The sequence below is a fragment of the Hibiscus syriacus genome, unplaced genomic scaffold (assembly GCF_006381635.1).
Source record: "Hibiscus syriacus cultivar Baekdansim isolate YM2019G1 unplaced genomic scaffold, ASM638163v2 tig00111445_pilon, whole genome shotgun sequence".
In the NCBI taxonomy this organism is placed as follows: Eukaryota; Viridiplantae; Streptophyta; class Magnoliopsida; order Malvales; family Malvaceae; genus Hibiscus; species Hibiscus syriacus.
In genome coordinates this window covers 454,364-470,889 of record NW_024063096.1, presented here as the reverse complement: position 1 = coordinate 470,889, position 16,526 = coordinate 454,364, and the positions used below count along the sequence as shown (strand labels likewise).

Below are 16,526 nucleotides of genomic sequence, written 5' to 3'. Positions count from 1 at the left end.
TGATAAAACAAGGACCCTGAACCTTACCCCCAAAATATACAATCGAACACCATACCCTTTCTTATAGGATATAACATTATCCTTTATAAGGGAATGACAAGAGGCTTGGTATTCAGGTATGTATAGGAGCGGACAACATGAGACATCTTTTGTGTATGATGTTACAAAACCAACTAGATTTCAATTCTGTTGATGATGTTCAATGATGATTATGATCTTTACAGATGGAATAGTCGAGTAGATTAGTCTAGTTTAGGTCAGTTGCTTGGAAATTGACTCTAACGATGAGATTTTCTGACTTTCAACAACACCTGGAATATGACAGGTTCTTCTTGACAAGCTTAAGAAATTGGATCCTTATACCCAGATTATAATATTATATGTATACAATAAAGCTTGAGTTGTCCCTCTAGAGTAATTGGTTAAACGCCCGGGCTTTATAGATAGAATTTAGCTAGCTTGATAAAAGTGATTATATTATATGTCTACAATAAAGCTGAGCTATTCTGCTAAAGCAATTGGTTATAGAGGAAACTCGAAAGCCCTGGCTTTATGAATAGATTATATTCAAACCATGACCTGATCTGGTACTTGGCAATTCGGTGTATGCTCCACTGTGATTGTCAAGTCAAAGACTTTGTGATGAGATGAACCTTCAGTTAGCCCAATAAAGGCAAATTACAATAAAACTGATTTCAGCTAGCCAGATAATGACAAATTAAATCAATTTTATGAATAAGAGTTTAGTAAAAATGAACTAAGGGAGTTAAGGAACACCTGTTATAGTCAATTTCACACGAGCACTCAGGAATTTCATTTTTAGACCGATATTTTGCACTACTTTTGTTAGAGGAGTCTAAGAGGCTTGAACAAATGGAAGATTTTAGAGAATTGAAATAGAAGTGTTCTAGGAAGTCTAGTAATTGATTATGCAAGTTGCGTCATTTTGTCCGTATCCGATTAAAATACCAAGACGAGAAAGAGGTGCATGTTAAAATATTCACGATGATCGAGAGGGAAATGAAATTTTGGTGGTCGAAACCTTAAAAAATAGGAAGCCAACCCATCAATTTTGACACTTGTCAAAGAGGTATAACTTTGAAAACATTAAAGAAACTATTGATTCTTTTGATATTATGTGAACTCATGTTTATGATTCGATTCGATTGTGAGCCTGAATTAAGGGGCAATGTTTTATAAAATTCTTTCATTCTTTGATCCCTATAATAAAAAAAAGGGGAAAAACATTTTCAAACATGTCAGTTTCAAGTGTGAAAGATCCTTGAAGCTTGTGTGACTCATTATGCCTCTATTGGAGAAAAGGAATAAGCAATGCCAGAACATGAAGCATTCCACAATCTTGAAGTAGATGGTCCAAGAGAACAGAATGAATGAAGAATGAAACTTAAAATTTCCTTATGACGTTGTCAATTACTCATCAAGAAAAGATGATCTCATTATTCAGAAGGGGCACCTATTACAGCTTGTACAAAATGCAAGACATTTTGCTAGAAAAATTGGTAACTTCTTAAGTGTTTATGACAATATGAATAGACGCCTTCAACCTACTTGACAACACCACTGTGTAGAGACACCAGAATGAGAACATTCAAGTTATGATATGTTGGGCACGAAGAAATCCATAAGTACCCACTTTGGGGCATGACTAGAAACCCAGATCATGTTGAGATGACAAGATTCAGACAAAGAAATATTGAGAATGAGTCTCACAACTTAAAGTGTCAGGGGAAAATTGTGAATTTGAGCAGAGCTTACCTTGTAAAGCAAACCAACCGAGTATCAATCAATGACATAGTCCAGAAAGAACAACTTAGAAAGCATAATTGAGCCAAGGACGGAAATGGGGCAACACCGTGGTATTTCTGATCATAGCAAAAGTTGAGAGAGAAAGCAATTTCTCCGAAATGAAGATAGAAAACAAAGACAACAAGAAGGTAGAAGAAGGTCAGATTGCTCTTCAGAAATGCAAGTTGAAAATTATGAGTTGTTATACGTATATCTAAAACAAACCTCGGAGAGGAATGATCAAGTAGAAGAAGATTGAGTTCGCCATTTTGAAGTCAAATAAAGATAGAATCGACATTTATGCATTCATGAGAACATCATTTGCATAAAAGAAAAAGCATTACGCTAATACATTTAATTGCATTCGTGTTTCATGCATAAACACATGGTTTTGACAAATCCTCCAGTGAAAAGAGAAGATGCAGGATGTTAAAATCCCGACAATTGAAAGGTAGAAGTTAAACATCAAATACAGGGAATTATGTTTAGAGAGACAGAACCTGAGGAACGCAGGGGTCAATCCATAGAGGATTTCTCATTAAAATCTAAAAATTGAAATTTTTGAAAATTAAGAAAGATTTCTTACCTAGTAATCAATTTAAGTCCTTCGGGCCATCAATAAGTCTTTCGAGTATGATGATTAAATCATTCGGGTAATTTGTAAGCCTTCACCGAAGAGTTGTGAAGCAAACCCATCAGTAAGTGCCATCAGTAAGTCTTTCGAGCATGATGATTAAATCCTTCGGGTAATTTGTAAGCCTTCACCGAAGAGTAGTGAAGCAAATCCATCAGTAAGTGCCATCAGTAAGTCTTTTGAGCATGATGATGAAATCCTTCGGGCCATCAGTAAGTCTTTCGAGCATGATGATTAAAATCTTCGGGTAATTTGTAAGCCTTCACCGAAGAGTAGTGAAGCAAATTCATCAGTAAGTCTTTCGAGCATGGTGATGAAATCCTTCGGGTCATTTGTAAGTCTTTCGAGCGAGATGATAAGTCCTCCGAGCCATTTTAAGCCTTCTCGGAAGAGTGTTTGAGCAAGCCATCAGATCATCAGATGTGGGAGAAAAGCGAAGGTTCTCGAGTACAAAGAAACGGATCAGTTGATTAAAGCAAATGCGTAGGAGGAGTCATTAACCAATTCAGGGTCCCAGGAAAAGAGAGGTTCAGATGGCAGTCGATTCCAAAAAGATTCTCATATCTAGTTGTTGCGAGACAAGCTCCCTCAAGAGAAATGAATTCTCAAATATTCTCTTAAATTCTAAATTTTTTCTAGTATAATATTTTTCAAATCTTCAAGCATACATTAATAAGTGGAAACGTTTGATTTTCAGGTTTAACCTTTGAAGTTGAGCCTTCATGGAAGAATAGTGAAGCAGAATCACACCAGAAGATTGTTCGAGTTCTACTCCCTGAAGCAAGAGGGAGCGAACCCGTAGGCAGAAGATTGTTCGAGTTTTACTCCCTGAAGCAAGAGGGAGAGAACCCGTAGGGAGAAGATTGTTCGAGTTCTACTCCCTGAAGCAAAAGGGAGCGAACCCGTAAGCAGAAGATTGTTCGAGTTTACTTCCTAAAGCAAGATGAAGTGAACCCGTAAACAGAAGATTGTTCGAGTTCTACTCCCTGAAGTAATAGGGAGCGAACCCATTTTTAAAAGATTGTTTGAGTTCTTTAATCCCTGAACAAGAGGGAGTGGACACGTCATTCGAAGATTTTTCAAGTCTTATTTATCCCGAAATAACAGTGGAGAGGTTTAATCTTTTAAAGTTCTCATGACCGGACAAATTCGATCATCTTTTGATCTTTGCTCTATTCTCGTTACACGACAATGAGCAAAGAGGGGCAACTGTAGATACTCGATTTTTCCAGGGTTATGTCGGAACAAACTCAAAGTAATGGCAACTTAACCCAACCCCAAACCAGTTGAAGGCCCAACTCCAACCCACGTGACTACTCTCTGGAAAACAAGGATAGTTATGGAGGTTAACAAATATTATCGGAGTTAACCAAGAGAATTGGGGTCCATGATTTTAAACAGAGAGAAAGAAACTGTAAATGGGGTGAGGGTCTAACCGCCATAGGAAAAGGAAGGGATTAACCACTAGAAAATATCTGGAGAGGGGAGGACACGCAGAAAAATAGGAGAAAACAGAGATCATAGGGAGAGAAAAGGGAGGAATCATCACATATTACAAAAAAAAGGGGGAACGATCACAAGTTAAGAGATTACAGAGACAAAGAAAAACCAGAGAAGAATTAACCGAGAGAACGAGGGAGAGATATTAGCCGAGGGAGATATCAGCCATCAGGAGAGGACGAGCAAGAGAAAATCGAATTAACTATTAGCAATTTTGCAATGTAAAGAGAATACGAAAGAAAATCATAGTGTAATCCTGCAATTCCAAAAATAGAGAAAGCAATAAAGGTACATTTTTTTGAGGAATTCTTCTCCAATTTCTTTATTTTCCAGTTCGTTTTTTATGCGTGTGATTGTTTTTAAAATTAAAGCTGTGACTTACCTAGACTGCTCGAACACAAGTGGGGTCTTGTTGACTCCGTTTGTTCATGGTGGGGGTTCCATTGTCAAGGAAAAAAGAGAGTTTAACAAAACATAAATAAATTAGAAATAGGCAGTAAGAATTTGTCCATAGAAATGAAAAATCCAAATAGAAATTACCTTTCTTCTTCGTCTGTAAGTTTCTTTCTGTCGTTGGGGAGCTGTGAACGATAGAGGGCTGCAATGGTTGCTTCGTTTCGGTAGAGATTTTAGGTCATTACCGTGGTTGTTGAATATGCTGGCAGGCGAAGAGAGTTTTGTAACTCTCTGTCTATCGAGAAGGAAGGGAGAGAAGTAAAAAATGGAGAGGAGTTGAGCGGCAGAGGTGATATTAGTTTAGGTTTTATGTAAAAGGTTTTGGATAAATTAAGGTTTAGCCACTGTGATCTTGGGGGGTTTATTATGGTTCCAGTACTTGTTGTTTGGTTAAGTTGCATTTTAATCCCGCAAGTGTATTTATTTTATTTGTTTGTCATTTGGCATGGTGGTCCATTTTAAATACGTATACATACAAAATATATATGCATGGGTTTGTTTGTGCTTAAATTATTTAGATATGTATTATATGTATGTATGAATGCATTTGTTTTCAAAATCCTGTCAACAATGAATAGTGGGTATATATGAGCATTGGTATGTTAACACATATATTTTGCACATAATTTTGGATGTATGATTTCATGTATATACGTATCACTCTATGGCACATCATTTGTAAATATAGGTTTATATATTATATACTTGTATTCATATTTTAGTATAATGTGTACGATATATTATATCAGGTGTGTTAAATTCATTAGACCTTATGTTTTATAAATATGCGAACATATGAGTTTCCCCTTGGATGTGCGTCCATTGTTTCTAATATGTATATATAGGTACAAATATGTGTAAGGGTTTTTTTTAGATATTTTTCATTACATGAAAGTTTGGTCACATAACATTGCAGAATTTGTATGATATCCTCATGTGCATAACTCGACTATTACATAATTGGATTAAGGGTAATACCCTTTTAATTTAAAATTGTTTTAAGTGGGTTGTCTTAACTGATTAGAGATCTGCTTTGACGATTTTAAATTAAAAGTGTATCCCATTAGTGACACCTAAAAATTGATTCATCACTTTAAAATTTGGGAACGAAAGAAAAGGAAATGTTCGGTTATTTAAATTTATCGAGAAAAGATTGTTATAGCTTTTAAGATCTAGTCTCAATATTTGTAAATAATCGAACATTCTTTATCTTTCTAAAATGACTTGGTAATTTTAATTTAATTTAATTTATTTGAGTGCTTTTGAATGTTTTTAAATTTACATCTTTGTTTTATGGGATCAAAAGTCAAATTAAAGTCGAATTTGAAAATTTCATTGTAAAGACGTTAATTAATCGACTAGGTACCGATTTAGGGCGTTGTGGGGGTGCTAATCCTTCTCCACACGTAACCGACTCCCGAACTCATTGTTTTGGTAACGCAGACCTCAATTTTTTGTTTTAATTAAAATTAATTTTTATTTAAAATGACAAAGCGTTTTTGGGTGCCCAATCACACCCTAATCAAAGATTGGCGACTCTTCGAACCATATTTTTCGATCGTAAAGGAAATCCAAAATTTTTCGAAATGAGAGATCTTTTAAATCGCATTTGTTTTTAAATTAAAAAGAGGATAATTAAAATTAATGGTTTTTAAAATCTCACTTTTTCACTCTTTAAAGAAAAAAAAATCGTTTCGACATCTCAAATTTAGAGTGAAAAAATATAACCCAACCCGACTTGACATGATATTATAATTATCTCTTATATTTTTTAGAGATGATTGAAATAATACTCATTTCTATTTTATTTTTTAATTAGGTCTTTATTAATCTAATAAAAATGATATATATATATAGTGTTATGATCCACTTTGACAATGTAAAACTCTTTAGTTTTACAAAGATTTAAGACTGTTTGATAAGTGAAAATAGATGACTGAGATTGATTTTATCTCATTCATTCATATATATATATATATATATATATATATGTCATATCAGGTGCGGGTGGTTGTTGATGATCGTGATCGTTTTGTGCATGATATTGCTCGTAGTGATATAATTGTCTGTAAAATTAGCACTTATGATGACCTACCAATATGAAGGCTAAATTACTTCCTACATCCAAACTTGAGCATGACTTGGATCTAATCGACATTCATTGTTAATTAATACTTTAAGGGATTTTTTGAAAGAGTTGAAAAATATATTTTCAAGGTAGAGAATTTGTTCGTTAAGGAGAATAATTAATTTATTTTCTTGGGTTTAGACTTTTCATCGAATTTGGGTTTTTAGTTTTGGACTCCTTACACTTTTAGAATTTGTTTCAAGATGGAGACTGTTAGAGTTCTGTAAATCTAATTTTGTTTGAATCACACTTATATTTTTCTAGGTTGATTAATAGTTAAGAACATAATTTGAGTAGATTTATTCTATGCATATTTTTTTTACAATTAAATAATTATTTTTATATATAAATACTAGATTAGGATCAAAATATAAGTTAGTTAAGTTGCACATATATGCAACCTCTTGTATTATTGTTTTTGACATGAGTGAAGTTTCTTTTTTTCCTGCCCATCTTAGAGTTTTTATTTTATTTTATTGTGTAATCATATATATATATATATATCCAACTCTCACATAAATAATTTTGTTAGAATATTTCATCTTTTCCTCATTTCGAGTTTTATAAAATCTATCTTGTCATAAAAATAAAGATTAACATACAAGATGCTAATATGAGGAAACTGATCTACAAAAATTTAATATATTTTTCATAAGTGCATACCAACAAGAATCATAGATAGTGATCAGAGTCATTATTTGAAGATCTTAACAAGAAGCACTATATATATGTTTGAGATACATATAATGATCGAAGAAGAAGATCAAGGAATAAAAAATAAAAGCGTTCAATGCTGCAATCATGAAGTTTAGAGCGTTTTTCACCTGAACATACATTAAATTCACATTCAAAGAAAGAAACGATTTTGATGAAAAATTTGAGATAAATCAATTGTCACATTGATGGTTGACGATGACTGATATGGTGATTAGAATTTGAGTTGGTTAAGAAAAAGGGAAAAAAAGAAGAGAAAGATGAAAATGAAGATGAAGATGAAAGGAGAAAGAGGAAAATAAAAGGATTCTTTTAAGAAAAGAGAAAAATAAAAGGATTCTTTTAAGATTTATAAGACGTCATTTTGATTTTTTTTAGAGGTCTAAAATGATGTTATTTTAGTACCATCTGATTGTCTTTCATGTCATTGAACCATTTATAATTTAACAGTCGTGTGAAAGAAAATGATGCAAATTCAAGTTGAATGATCAAATTAATTTTTTTTAAAAATATTTAATGATTAAAATAAAAATAAGAATAAAGTTGAATATTAAAAATTTTAATTTATCGTAAACAATAACACCTCCGACCAAGGTATCACAAGTAACGAGAGCATCATATTCAGTAGCATACCATTGACCACCCACCGTACTCAACACCTTTACAACAAATATAAAAGCATAAATCCCAAAATAAAATCCATGCACCAACTGTTGAAAAACCATGCACTGAAAGTGCATGGAAAAATAAATGAAGTCAATAATAGTAGGCACCGAATGGAAGGTGCAAAAATTGTTGAAAAATAGTGATGATAAAACTATGCAATTAGTCATTGAACTTTATGATATTTACAAATTTAGTCCTTACAGCTTCAACTATAAATACCCTAGCTCATTTAGCTTCAAAACCATCCCAAAGCATTCTAGCTTTCTTCCAATACTAGAGAGAATTTAGAGAGTTTCTTGAGAGTTGTTTTCTCCTTTTTATCAAGAGAGAATTATCATTGTTTTCTCCTTAGTATATCGAGAGAAGTTGTAATTCCTATTTTCTCATAGTGAAATTCTTCTATCGTTGGCCGTGGTTTTTACCCTATATTATTTAGGGGTTTTCTACGTAAATTTTGTGTCTATTTTATCTTCAATTTTTATTTTCTCAAATTATCAGTTGCGTTTTTCTCTATCCGATAGCCGTCTTCCTCAACAATTGGTATCCGAGTTAGATTTGAGTGTGTAATATATGCTTATTGTCTTTGTGGTTGCCACCAAAAGGTGGATCCTTCAACATAAGAAAGTAAGAAGTTATTACCCATTCTTTGAAGGTTCCAGAGAACTATTCACGATAGTGAAATAGTGGGAGCTATCCGTAAAAGAAGCTATGACAATGGAATTTGATATTGAAAAATTCAATGGGAGAAATTTCTCATTGTGGAAATTAAAGATGAAGGCCGTCATGAGGAAAGACGGTTGTTTAGCAGCTATCAGTGAAAGACCAGTGGATTTCACAGATGACAACAAATGGATCGAAATGGACGGGAATGCTATGGCAAACTTTCATCTAGCATTAGCAGATGAAGTATTGTCAAGCATCGAGGAGAAGAAGACAGCTAAGGAGATATGAATCATCTCACCAAATTGTACGAGGACACATCGCTGCACAATAAAATTTTTCTTAAGAGGAAATTGTACACTCTCCGTATGTCAGAATCTACTTCAGTGATGGAGCACTTAAACACACTGAACACGTTATTTTCTCAGCTTACATCCTTAAGATGTACAATAGGAGAAGAAGAACGTGTTGAACTTCTACTTCAAAGTATACCTGATTCGTATGATCAACTCATCATCAACTTGACAAACAATAATGTCACAAGTCTAGTCTTCGATGACGTTGCAGCTGCTGTTCTCCAAGAAGAAAATCGACGCAAGAACAAGGAAGACAGACAAGTAAATCTGCAACAAGCAAAAGCGTTGACAACGATGAGAGGGAGATCAACAGAACGAGGCCAAAGCAGCAGTCACAAACATGGTAGATCGAAGTCAAGGAGCAAGAAGAATTTAAAGTGTTAAAACTGTGGAAAGAATGGTCACTTGAAGAATGATTGTTGGAGTCTAAATAAAAACTCCAATCCACAAGGCAATACCGCAAACACTTTAGATGATGGAGATGCTCTATGTTGTGAAGCATCAACCACCGTGGAAGGCAGAAAGAGATATGCAGATATATGGCTCATTGATTCGGGAGAAACATATCATATGACCTCAAGAAGAGAATGGTTCCATCAAATTAAATATGTATGATGGAACAATTAAAGTTGTTCGAGATGTGCGGCACATGAAAGGCCTGAAGAAAAATTTATTATCCTACGGATTGTTGGATAATAATGCAAGCAAGATTGAAACACATAATGGAATCATGAAAGTGTTCTGTGGAGCGCTTGTGGTGCTTAAAGGCGAAAAGATAGCAGCAAACTTTTATATGCTGAAGGGAGAGACTTTGGTAGAAGCATAAGCCTCTGTTGCCTCATGTAGTTCAGATTCTGCAATGCTATGGCATCAGAAACTTGGACACATGTCAGAACAAGGAATGAAAGTCCTTGTGGAGCAAAACCTACTTCCAGGCTTAACAAATGTAACACTTCCTTTGTGTGACCATTGCAAAACAAGTAAGCAGCACCGGTTGAAATTAAACAAATCAAATTCTAGAGGCAAAAATATTCTAGAATTGGTTCACTCTAACGTATGGCAAGCACCAGTTACATCCCTAGGTGGAGAAAAATACTTTGTCTCATTTATTGATGACTACTCCAGGAGATGTTGGGTGTACCATATTAAGAAGAAGCCAGACGTGTTTTCAACTTTCAAAAACTTCAAGCTGCGGGTGGAACTTGATTCTAGAAATAAAATCAAGTGTTTCAGAACAGATAATGGAGGAGAATACACAAACGAAGAATTTGATGACTTTTACAGGAAAAAATGCATCAAAAGATAGTTCACAGTGGCAAACACTCCTCAACAAAATGGAGTGGCAGAGCGGATGAACAGAACCTTGTTAGAAAGAACAAGAGCAATGTTAAGGGATGCAGGCCTAGAAAAATCATTTTGGGCAGAAGCAGTCAATACCACATGTATTTGGTGAATCGAGCTCCATCAACTGCAATAGAGCTGAAGACACTAATGGAGATGTGGACTGGTAAACCAGTTGATTATTCAAACCTCCATATATTTGGAAGTATTGTGTACGTGATGTACAACTCCCAAGAAATCTCAAAGCTGGATCCAAAATCCAGGAAATGCAAATTCTTGGGGTATGCTGATGGAGTCAAGGGTGTGGGATCCCACTGCCCACAAAGTAGTCATCAGTAGGGATGTTATCTTTGTAGAAGATAAGCTACAAAGAAAAGAAGACGATGATAGTGCTAAAAAGTCAGAGACTACACAAATACATGTGGAAAAAGAGGTTGAACAAGGAGATTCTTCTGAAGTAGAACCAGCACATGATGAACAAGAACCAAAGAGTTCTGAAGCTCCAACAACTCGTCAATCAGATCATGTGAGAAGACGTCCTAATTGGCACTCAGATTATGTTATAGAAGAAATGTTGCATACTGCCTTTTAACAGAGGACGGTGAGCCATCAACATACCAGGAGGCAATAAACAACTCAGATGCTTCACTGTGGATGATGGCGATGCAAGAAGAAATCGAAGTCCTTCATAAAAATAATACATGGACCTTGTGCCACTACCACAAGGAAGGAAGACAATTGGTAACAAATGGGTCTTTAAAATCAAGCGAAATGGTGAAGATCAAGTGGAGAGGTATCGTGCAAGACTGGTGGTCAAAGGATATGCTCAAAAAGAAGGTATTGATTTTAATGAAATTTTTTCTACTGTGGTTTGGCTAACAACAGTTCGAGTAATCTTGGCAATGTGTGCTACATTGAACTTACATCTAGAGCATCTAGATGTTAAAATAGCTTTTGTTCATGGAAATCTTGAAGAAGAGATTTACATGCTCCAGCCTGAAGGTTTTGAAGAAAAAGAAAAGAAGAACTTGGTTTGCAGTTGAACAAATCTCTGTACGGTCTAAAGCAGGCGCCGAGGTGTTGGTATAAGAGATTTGATTCCTTCATTATGTGCCTTGGATACAACAGACTTAATGCAGACCCTTGTGCTTATTTCAAGAGGTCTGGTGATAACGATTTTGTTATATTGTTGTTGTATGTGGATGACATGTTGGTTGCAGGACCCAACAAAGATCATATTGAAGAATTGAAGGCACTGGCTAGGGAATTTGAAATGAAGGACTTGGGATCAGCAAACAAGATTCTAGGGATGTAAATTCACCGAGACAGAAGTAATAGGAAGATTTGGCTTTCACAAAAGAATTACTTGAAAAAGATCTTGTCACGATTCAACATGCAAGATTGTAAGCCAATTTCTACCCCTTTTCCTATTAACTTCAAATTATCTTCCAGTATGAGTCCTAGCAGGAAGAAGAGAGGATGGAGATGTCTCGGTACCGTATGCATCAGCAATGGGAAGTTTAATGTTCGCTATGATATGCATAAGACCAAACATTGCACAAGCAGTGGGAGTGGTTAGTCGGTACATGGCAAATCTAGGAAAAGAGCATTGGAATACAGTAAAGATGATTTTGAGATACATCAAAGGGACCTCAAATGTTGCATTATGTTACGGATGATCAAACTTACTAATCAATGGGTATGTAGATTCTGACTATGCAGGGGATTTGGATAAAAGCAAATCTACTACAGGATATGTGTTCAAAGTTGTTGGTGGAGCTGTAAGCTGGGTTTCAAAATTGCAGTCAGTTGTGGCTACATCCACAACAGAAGCAGAATATGTAGCAACTACACAAGCCAGTAAAAAGCAATTTGGTTGAAGATGCTATTGGAGGAGCTTGGGCACAATCAAGAGTATCTCTCTGTTTTGTGACAATCAAAGCACCTTGCATCTAGCAAGGAATCCAACATTTCATTCAAGGACAAAGCACATACGAGTTCAATACCATTTCATTCGTGAAAAGGTGGAAGAAGGGACGGTTGATATGCAGAAGATTCATACCAAAGACAATATAGCATATTTCATGACGAAGGCAATCAATACCGATAAATTTACTTGGTGTCGATCCTCTTATGGCTTGTCAGAGACGTAAGCAACATAAAGATACAAGGTAGAAAGAATGGTGTGAAGATATGATTGTTCCAATCAAATCTTCAAGTGGGAGATTATTGAAAAACCATGCACATGCATCGAAAGTGCATGGAAAAATAAATGAAGTCAATAATAGTAGGCACCGAATGGTAGATGCAGAAATTGTTGAAAAATGGTGCAGGTAAAACTATGCAATTAGTCATTCAAATTTATGATATTTACAAATTTAGTCCTTAAAGCTTCAACTATAAATACCCTAGCTCATTTAGCTTCAAAAGCATCCCAAAGCATTCTAGTTTTCTTCCAATACTATAGTGAATTTATAGAGTTTCTTGAGAGTTGTTTTCTCCTTTTTATCAAGAGAAAATTATCATTGTTTTCTCCTTGGTAGATCGAGAGAAGTTGTAATTCCTATTTTCTCATAGTGAAATTCTTCTACCGTTGCTCATGGTTTTTACCCTATATTATTTAGGGGTTTTCCACGTAAATTTTGTGTCTCTTTTATCTTCAATTTTTATTTTCTCAAATTACCAGTTGCGTTTTTGCTCTATCCGATAGCCGTCTTCCGCAACACTAACCCACTGAAAAGATTCACTGCAAATTAACACAATATCAATCACTCCAATAATGTATTATACTTATAAAAAATAGTTTATATCAGTTACAAGGCTCAATTATTTTTAACACTTGTCATTAAGAATTTAATTTCTCTCTAATATTTATTATTGTGAGTTAATTTTTCTAATATTAATTATTAGGGACCTATTCTTAAAATTTATTTTTTCTAATATTTGTACAAGTGTCTACTTTTTTTCCAATATTTTTTTTCTAACATTTGTTATTAAGGGTCCAATTTTTTCGATATTTATTATCGACGAACTAATATTTTTCAATATTTTTTATTAGGGGAATACTTTAAAATTTAATTTATTTTCTAATATTTGTTTGTTATTGTGAGTCCAATTTTTTCATTACTTTTTATTAGAGATCCATATTTTTAATATTTGTTATTATGATCATACTCTTAAAATTTATTTTTTCTTTAATATTTGTTATTAGGGATCCAATTTTTTCCAATACTTGTTATTATAGAGTTATCTTTAAAATTTATTTATTTTCAACACTTGATATTATGAATAATTACTTAAATAACAGTATGTAACCAAAACAACGACCGTTATGTAGTGGTAACGACATCGTCCAAGACGTAGTATCCACAACTGTTATGCCTACAATAGCATATGTTATTAAAATTTCATAACCACGATACTTGCAGTAACTGTAATATCATCAGTTATATTCGCAATAATGATAAACACAACGCAACCAAAGACACACATGTAAACTATAACTTAAATTACTGATTAGTTACCTAAGTTTTTGGTTAATCAGAGAGCCATCAAAATCTAAAAATGGGTGATAGTACTTGGTGGTATACCTTATAATATATTTTATAAAGATTTATGATTGTTCATCGCCCACCAAAAAAGAACAAAATAAAATAGCCTCTTCCACGTATATATGGTAAGGCCCTATAAGTACTATAACACATCAGTTGTTTGGCTCACAGCAATTTATCCCATTTCGTATTGTTTCCAACATAATTAATAGCTAAAGAAATGTCTTCTTCAAAGCTTCCTTCTTCAACTCATGGATCCATCTCCATCCGGGATCGTCCCTTAGCCAACTTTCCTCCTAAGGTTTGGGGGGATATTTTCTTATGTCCATCTAAAATGGTAAAGAATTTAGATACTATATACGTGTGTATGTGCGTCTGCACCTCTAAGAGTGTTCTAATAATTCGCTCCCCTAATACTGTCTGCAATTGTGCAGAACGTTGATGGTGCAACTCAACTACAGCACGAAGAATTGAAAGAAGAAGTAAGGAGGCTGATTAAGGTGGACGTCCATGATGATTTACTGCACAAATTACGTTTGATTGATACAATCAAACGGCTAGGAGTGAGTTACCATTTCGAAAGAGAGATAGAGGAAGCATTGCACAATGTGTATGAGCATCACTACAACTATGACCAATCTCTCGAGGCTACTTCTCTTCGATTTCGATTGCTTAGAGAGAGCGGATTTAATGCTCCCTGCGGTGAGTCTTGCACCTTCTACTTTACACATACACCCTTTACGATCCTTATGAATAATTTTTTATTGGATTGAACAGAAACGTTCAGCAAGTTCAAAGATGATGAAGGGAACTTTAGCAAGTCCTTAACAAGTGATGTGAAAGGTTTGCTTGAACTATACGAAGCTGCACATTTACTTGTTCATGGGGAAGTCATACTCGAAGAAGCCCTTGCGTTCACCACTACTCATCTAGAGTTAGCCAAAGCTGCTGGCAATTTGGAGTATCCTCTTTCAACCTTAGTCTCCAATGCTCTATACCAACCCATCCGCAAGACCCTTCCAAGGTTGGAGGCTAGGCGACTCATAGCCATTTATCAAGAAGATGCTTCACACGACAAAACATTGTTGAAGTTTGCAGTGTTGGATTTCAACTTGTTACAAATTTCACACAAGGAAGATCTATGCAAGCTCTCTAGGCAACATACTACTCTAACACTAATTAATATTCGATTTTAACCTAATTTAAAGGGAAAACTAATTAATGATTCTGTGTTTTGTTTCAGGTGGTGGAAAGATTTAGATTTTGCTACAAAACTACCGTTTGCACGAGATAGATTGGTGGAATTATACTTTTGGATGTTGGGAATGTACTTTGAGCCTAAGTACTCTTTTGCCAGAGAAATATTAACAAAAGTAGTAACTATGATATCAATTATGGATGATATATACGATTCATATGGCAAATTTGAAGAACTTCAACTCCTTACAGATGCAATTCAAAGGTCAGCAGCTTATATGTTTATACATGAATATTAGAATTTAAATTTTAGCATTTACAACATTTTGTCTTATATTTTAAAATTTTATTTGACTTTTAGGTGGGATGATGATTGTGTAAATCAACTTCCAGATTACATGAAACTATTCTACAAGCCATTATTAGATCTCTATAAAGAAGTTGAGGAGGCGATGGGAAGGCAAGGACAATCATATTGTGTCCAATATTCTATAAACCAAGTAAATTTACACCCATCTCATTTTTGTGATTTTACATTACTAAAGTTAACAACTATTTCTTCTTGTATATTATCTTAAAAAATGTCAAATATGAGTATGTAATGCATACAATAAGAAGTATTTGTGGACCAGACTTAAACTAAGTAATTATACAAGGCACCAAATAGGTCTAAGAAAAAAATTCAAATACCAACAAAGGATTTAAAATTAGGTTCAAAGGTACATTTTAAAGCATGTGACATATATTGATTGATGCGTGACACATTAATTTTATTAATGGAATTCAATTTCTGTATTAATATATGTATTGATTGTCAAATTCAAGTACCAATTAAATATACGTGACCAAGTTTCTTATTTTGTTGGTTTTCAATTTATAGTTTAAGCAATTGAGTGAAAGTTATTTTGCGGAGGTGAAATGGTACAATGAAAACTATGTACCAACGATGGAAGAATATATGAGGGTAGGAGTTATATCTGCTGCTACTACTGCAATAAATGTCACATCTCTAGTTGGAATGGGAAGTTTGCTGACACCTGAGATTTTCAATTGGTCATCTAATGATCCTAAAATTATTGTTGCTTGCGCCGTTCATGCTCGCCTCTTTGACGATATTGTCACACACAAGGTACCTTTTTCAATAAAATAAACAAATAGTAAGAGTATTTTCAATTAACTTGTATATATGTGTGTATAGTTTGAGCAGGAGAGAGGGCACTGTGCGTCGGCTGTTGAATGCTACATGAGAGAACACGGAATATCAGAAGAAGAAGCATGCAGTGAATTGAAGAAGCAAGTGGATAATGTATGGAAAGATATAAACCACGAGATGATGTTTGGTGAGACATCAAAGGTTGTCCCAATGTCGGTTCTTACACGAGTTCTCAATCTTATAAGGGGCGTTGAGTTCATGTATAAGGCTGGAGATGGGTACACTCATGTTGAAGAAACTACAAAGGATGGGATCACTTTATTGCTAATTGATCCAATCTCTATCTCAGCTTGAAGACATTAAT

General features: G+C 34.5%; 1 protein-coding gene across 1 annotated transcript; it reads left to right on the top strand.

Moving 5' to 3' along the window:
* Positions 1-13,982: 13,982 nt before the first annotated feature.
* Positions 13,983-16,516, top strand: LOC120163398 ((+)-delta-cadinene synthase isozyme XC14-like). The gene is made up of 7 exons (XM_039173344.1): positions 13,983-14,149; positions 14,247-14,514; positions 14,590-14,968; positions 15,056-15,274; positions 15,371-15,509; positions 15,890-16,138; positions 16,208-16,516. The coding sequence occupies exons 1-7, from the start codon at positions 14,033-14,035 to the stop codon at positions 16,514-16,516; spliced, it is 1,680 nt and encodes a 559-aa protein (XP_039029275.1). The 5' UTR covers positions 13,983-14,032.
* The last annotated feature ends 10 nt before the right edge of the window (positions 16,517-16,526 follow it).

Coding starts and splice junctions, on each gene's coding strand:
- LOC120163398 (XM_039173344.1), top strand. CDS start 14,033: ATGTCTTCTTCAAAGCTTCCTTCTTCAACTCATGGATCCATCTCCATC. Junction 14,969..15,055: donor GATCTATGCAAGCTCTCTAG/GCAACATACTAC, acceptor GTTTTGTTTCAG/GTGGTGGAAAGATTTAGATT. Junction 15,510..15,889: donor TCCAATATTCTATAAACCAA/GTAAATTTACAC, acceptor TTCAATTTATAG/TTTAAGCAATTGAGTGAAAG.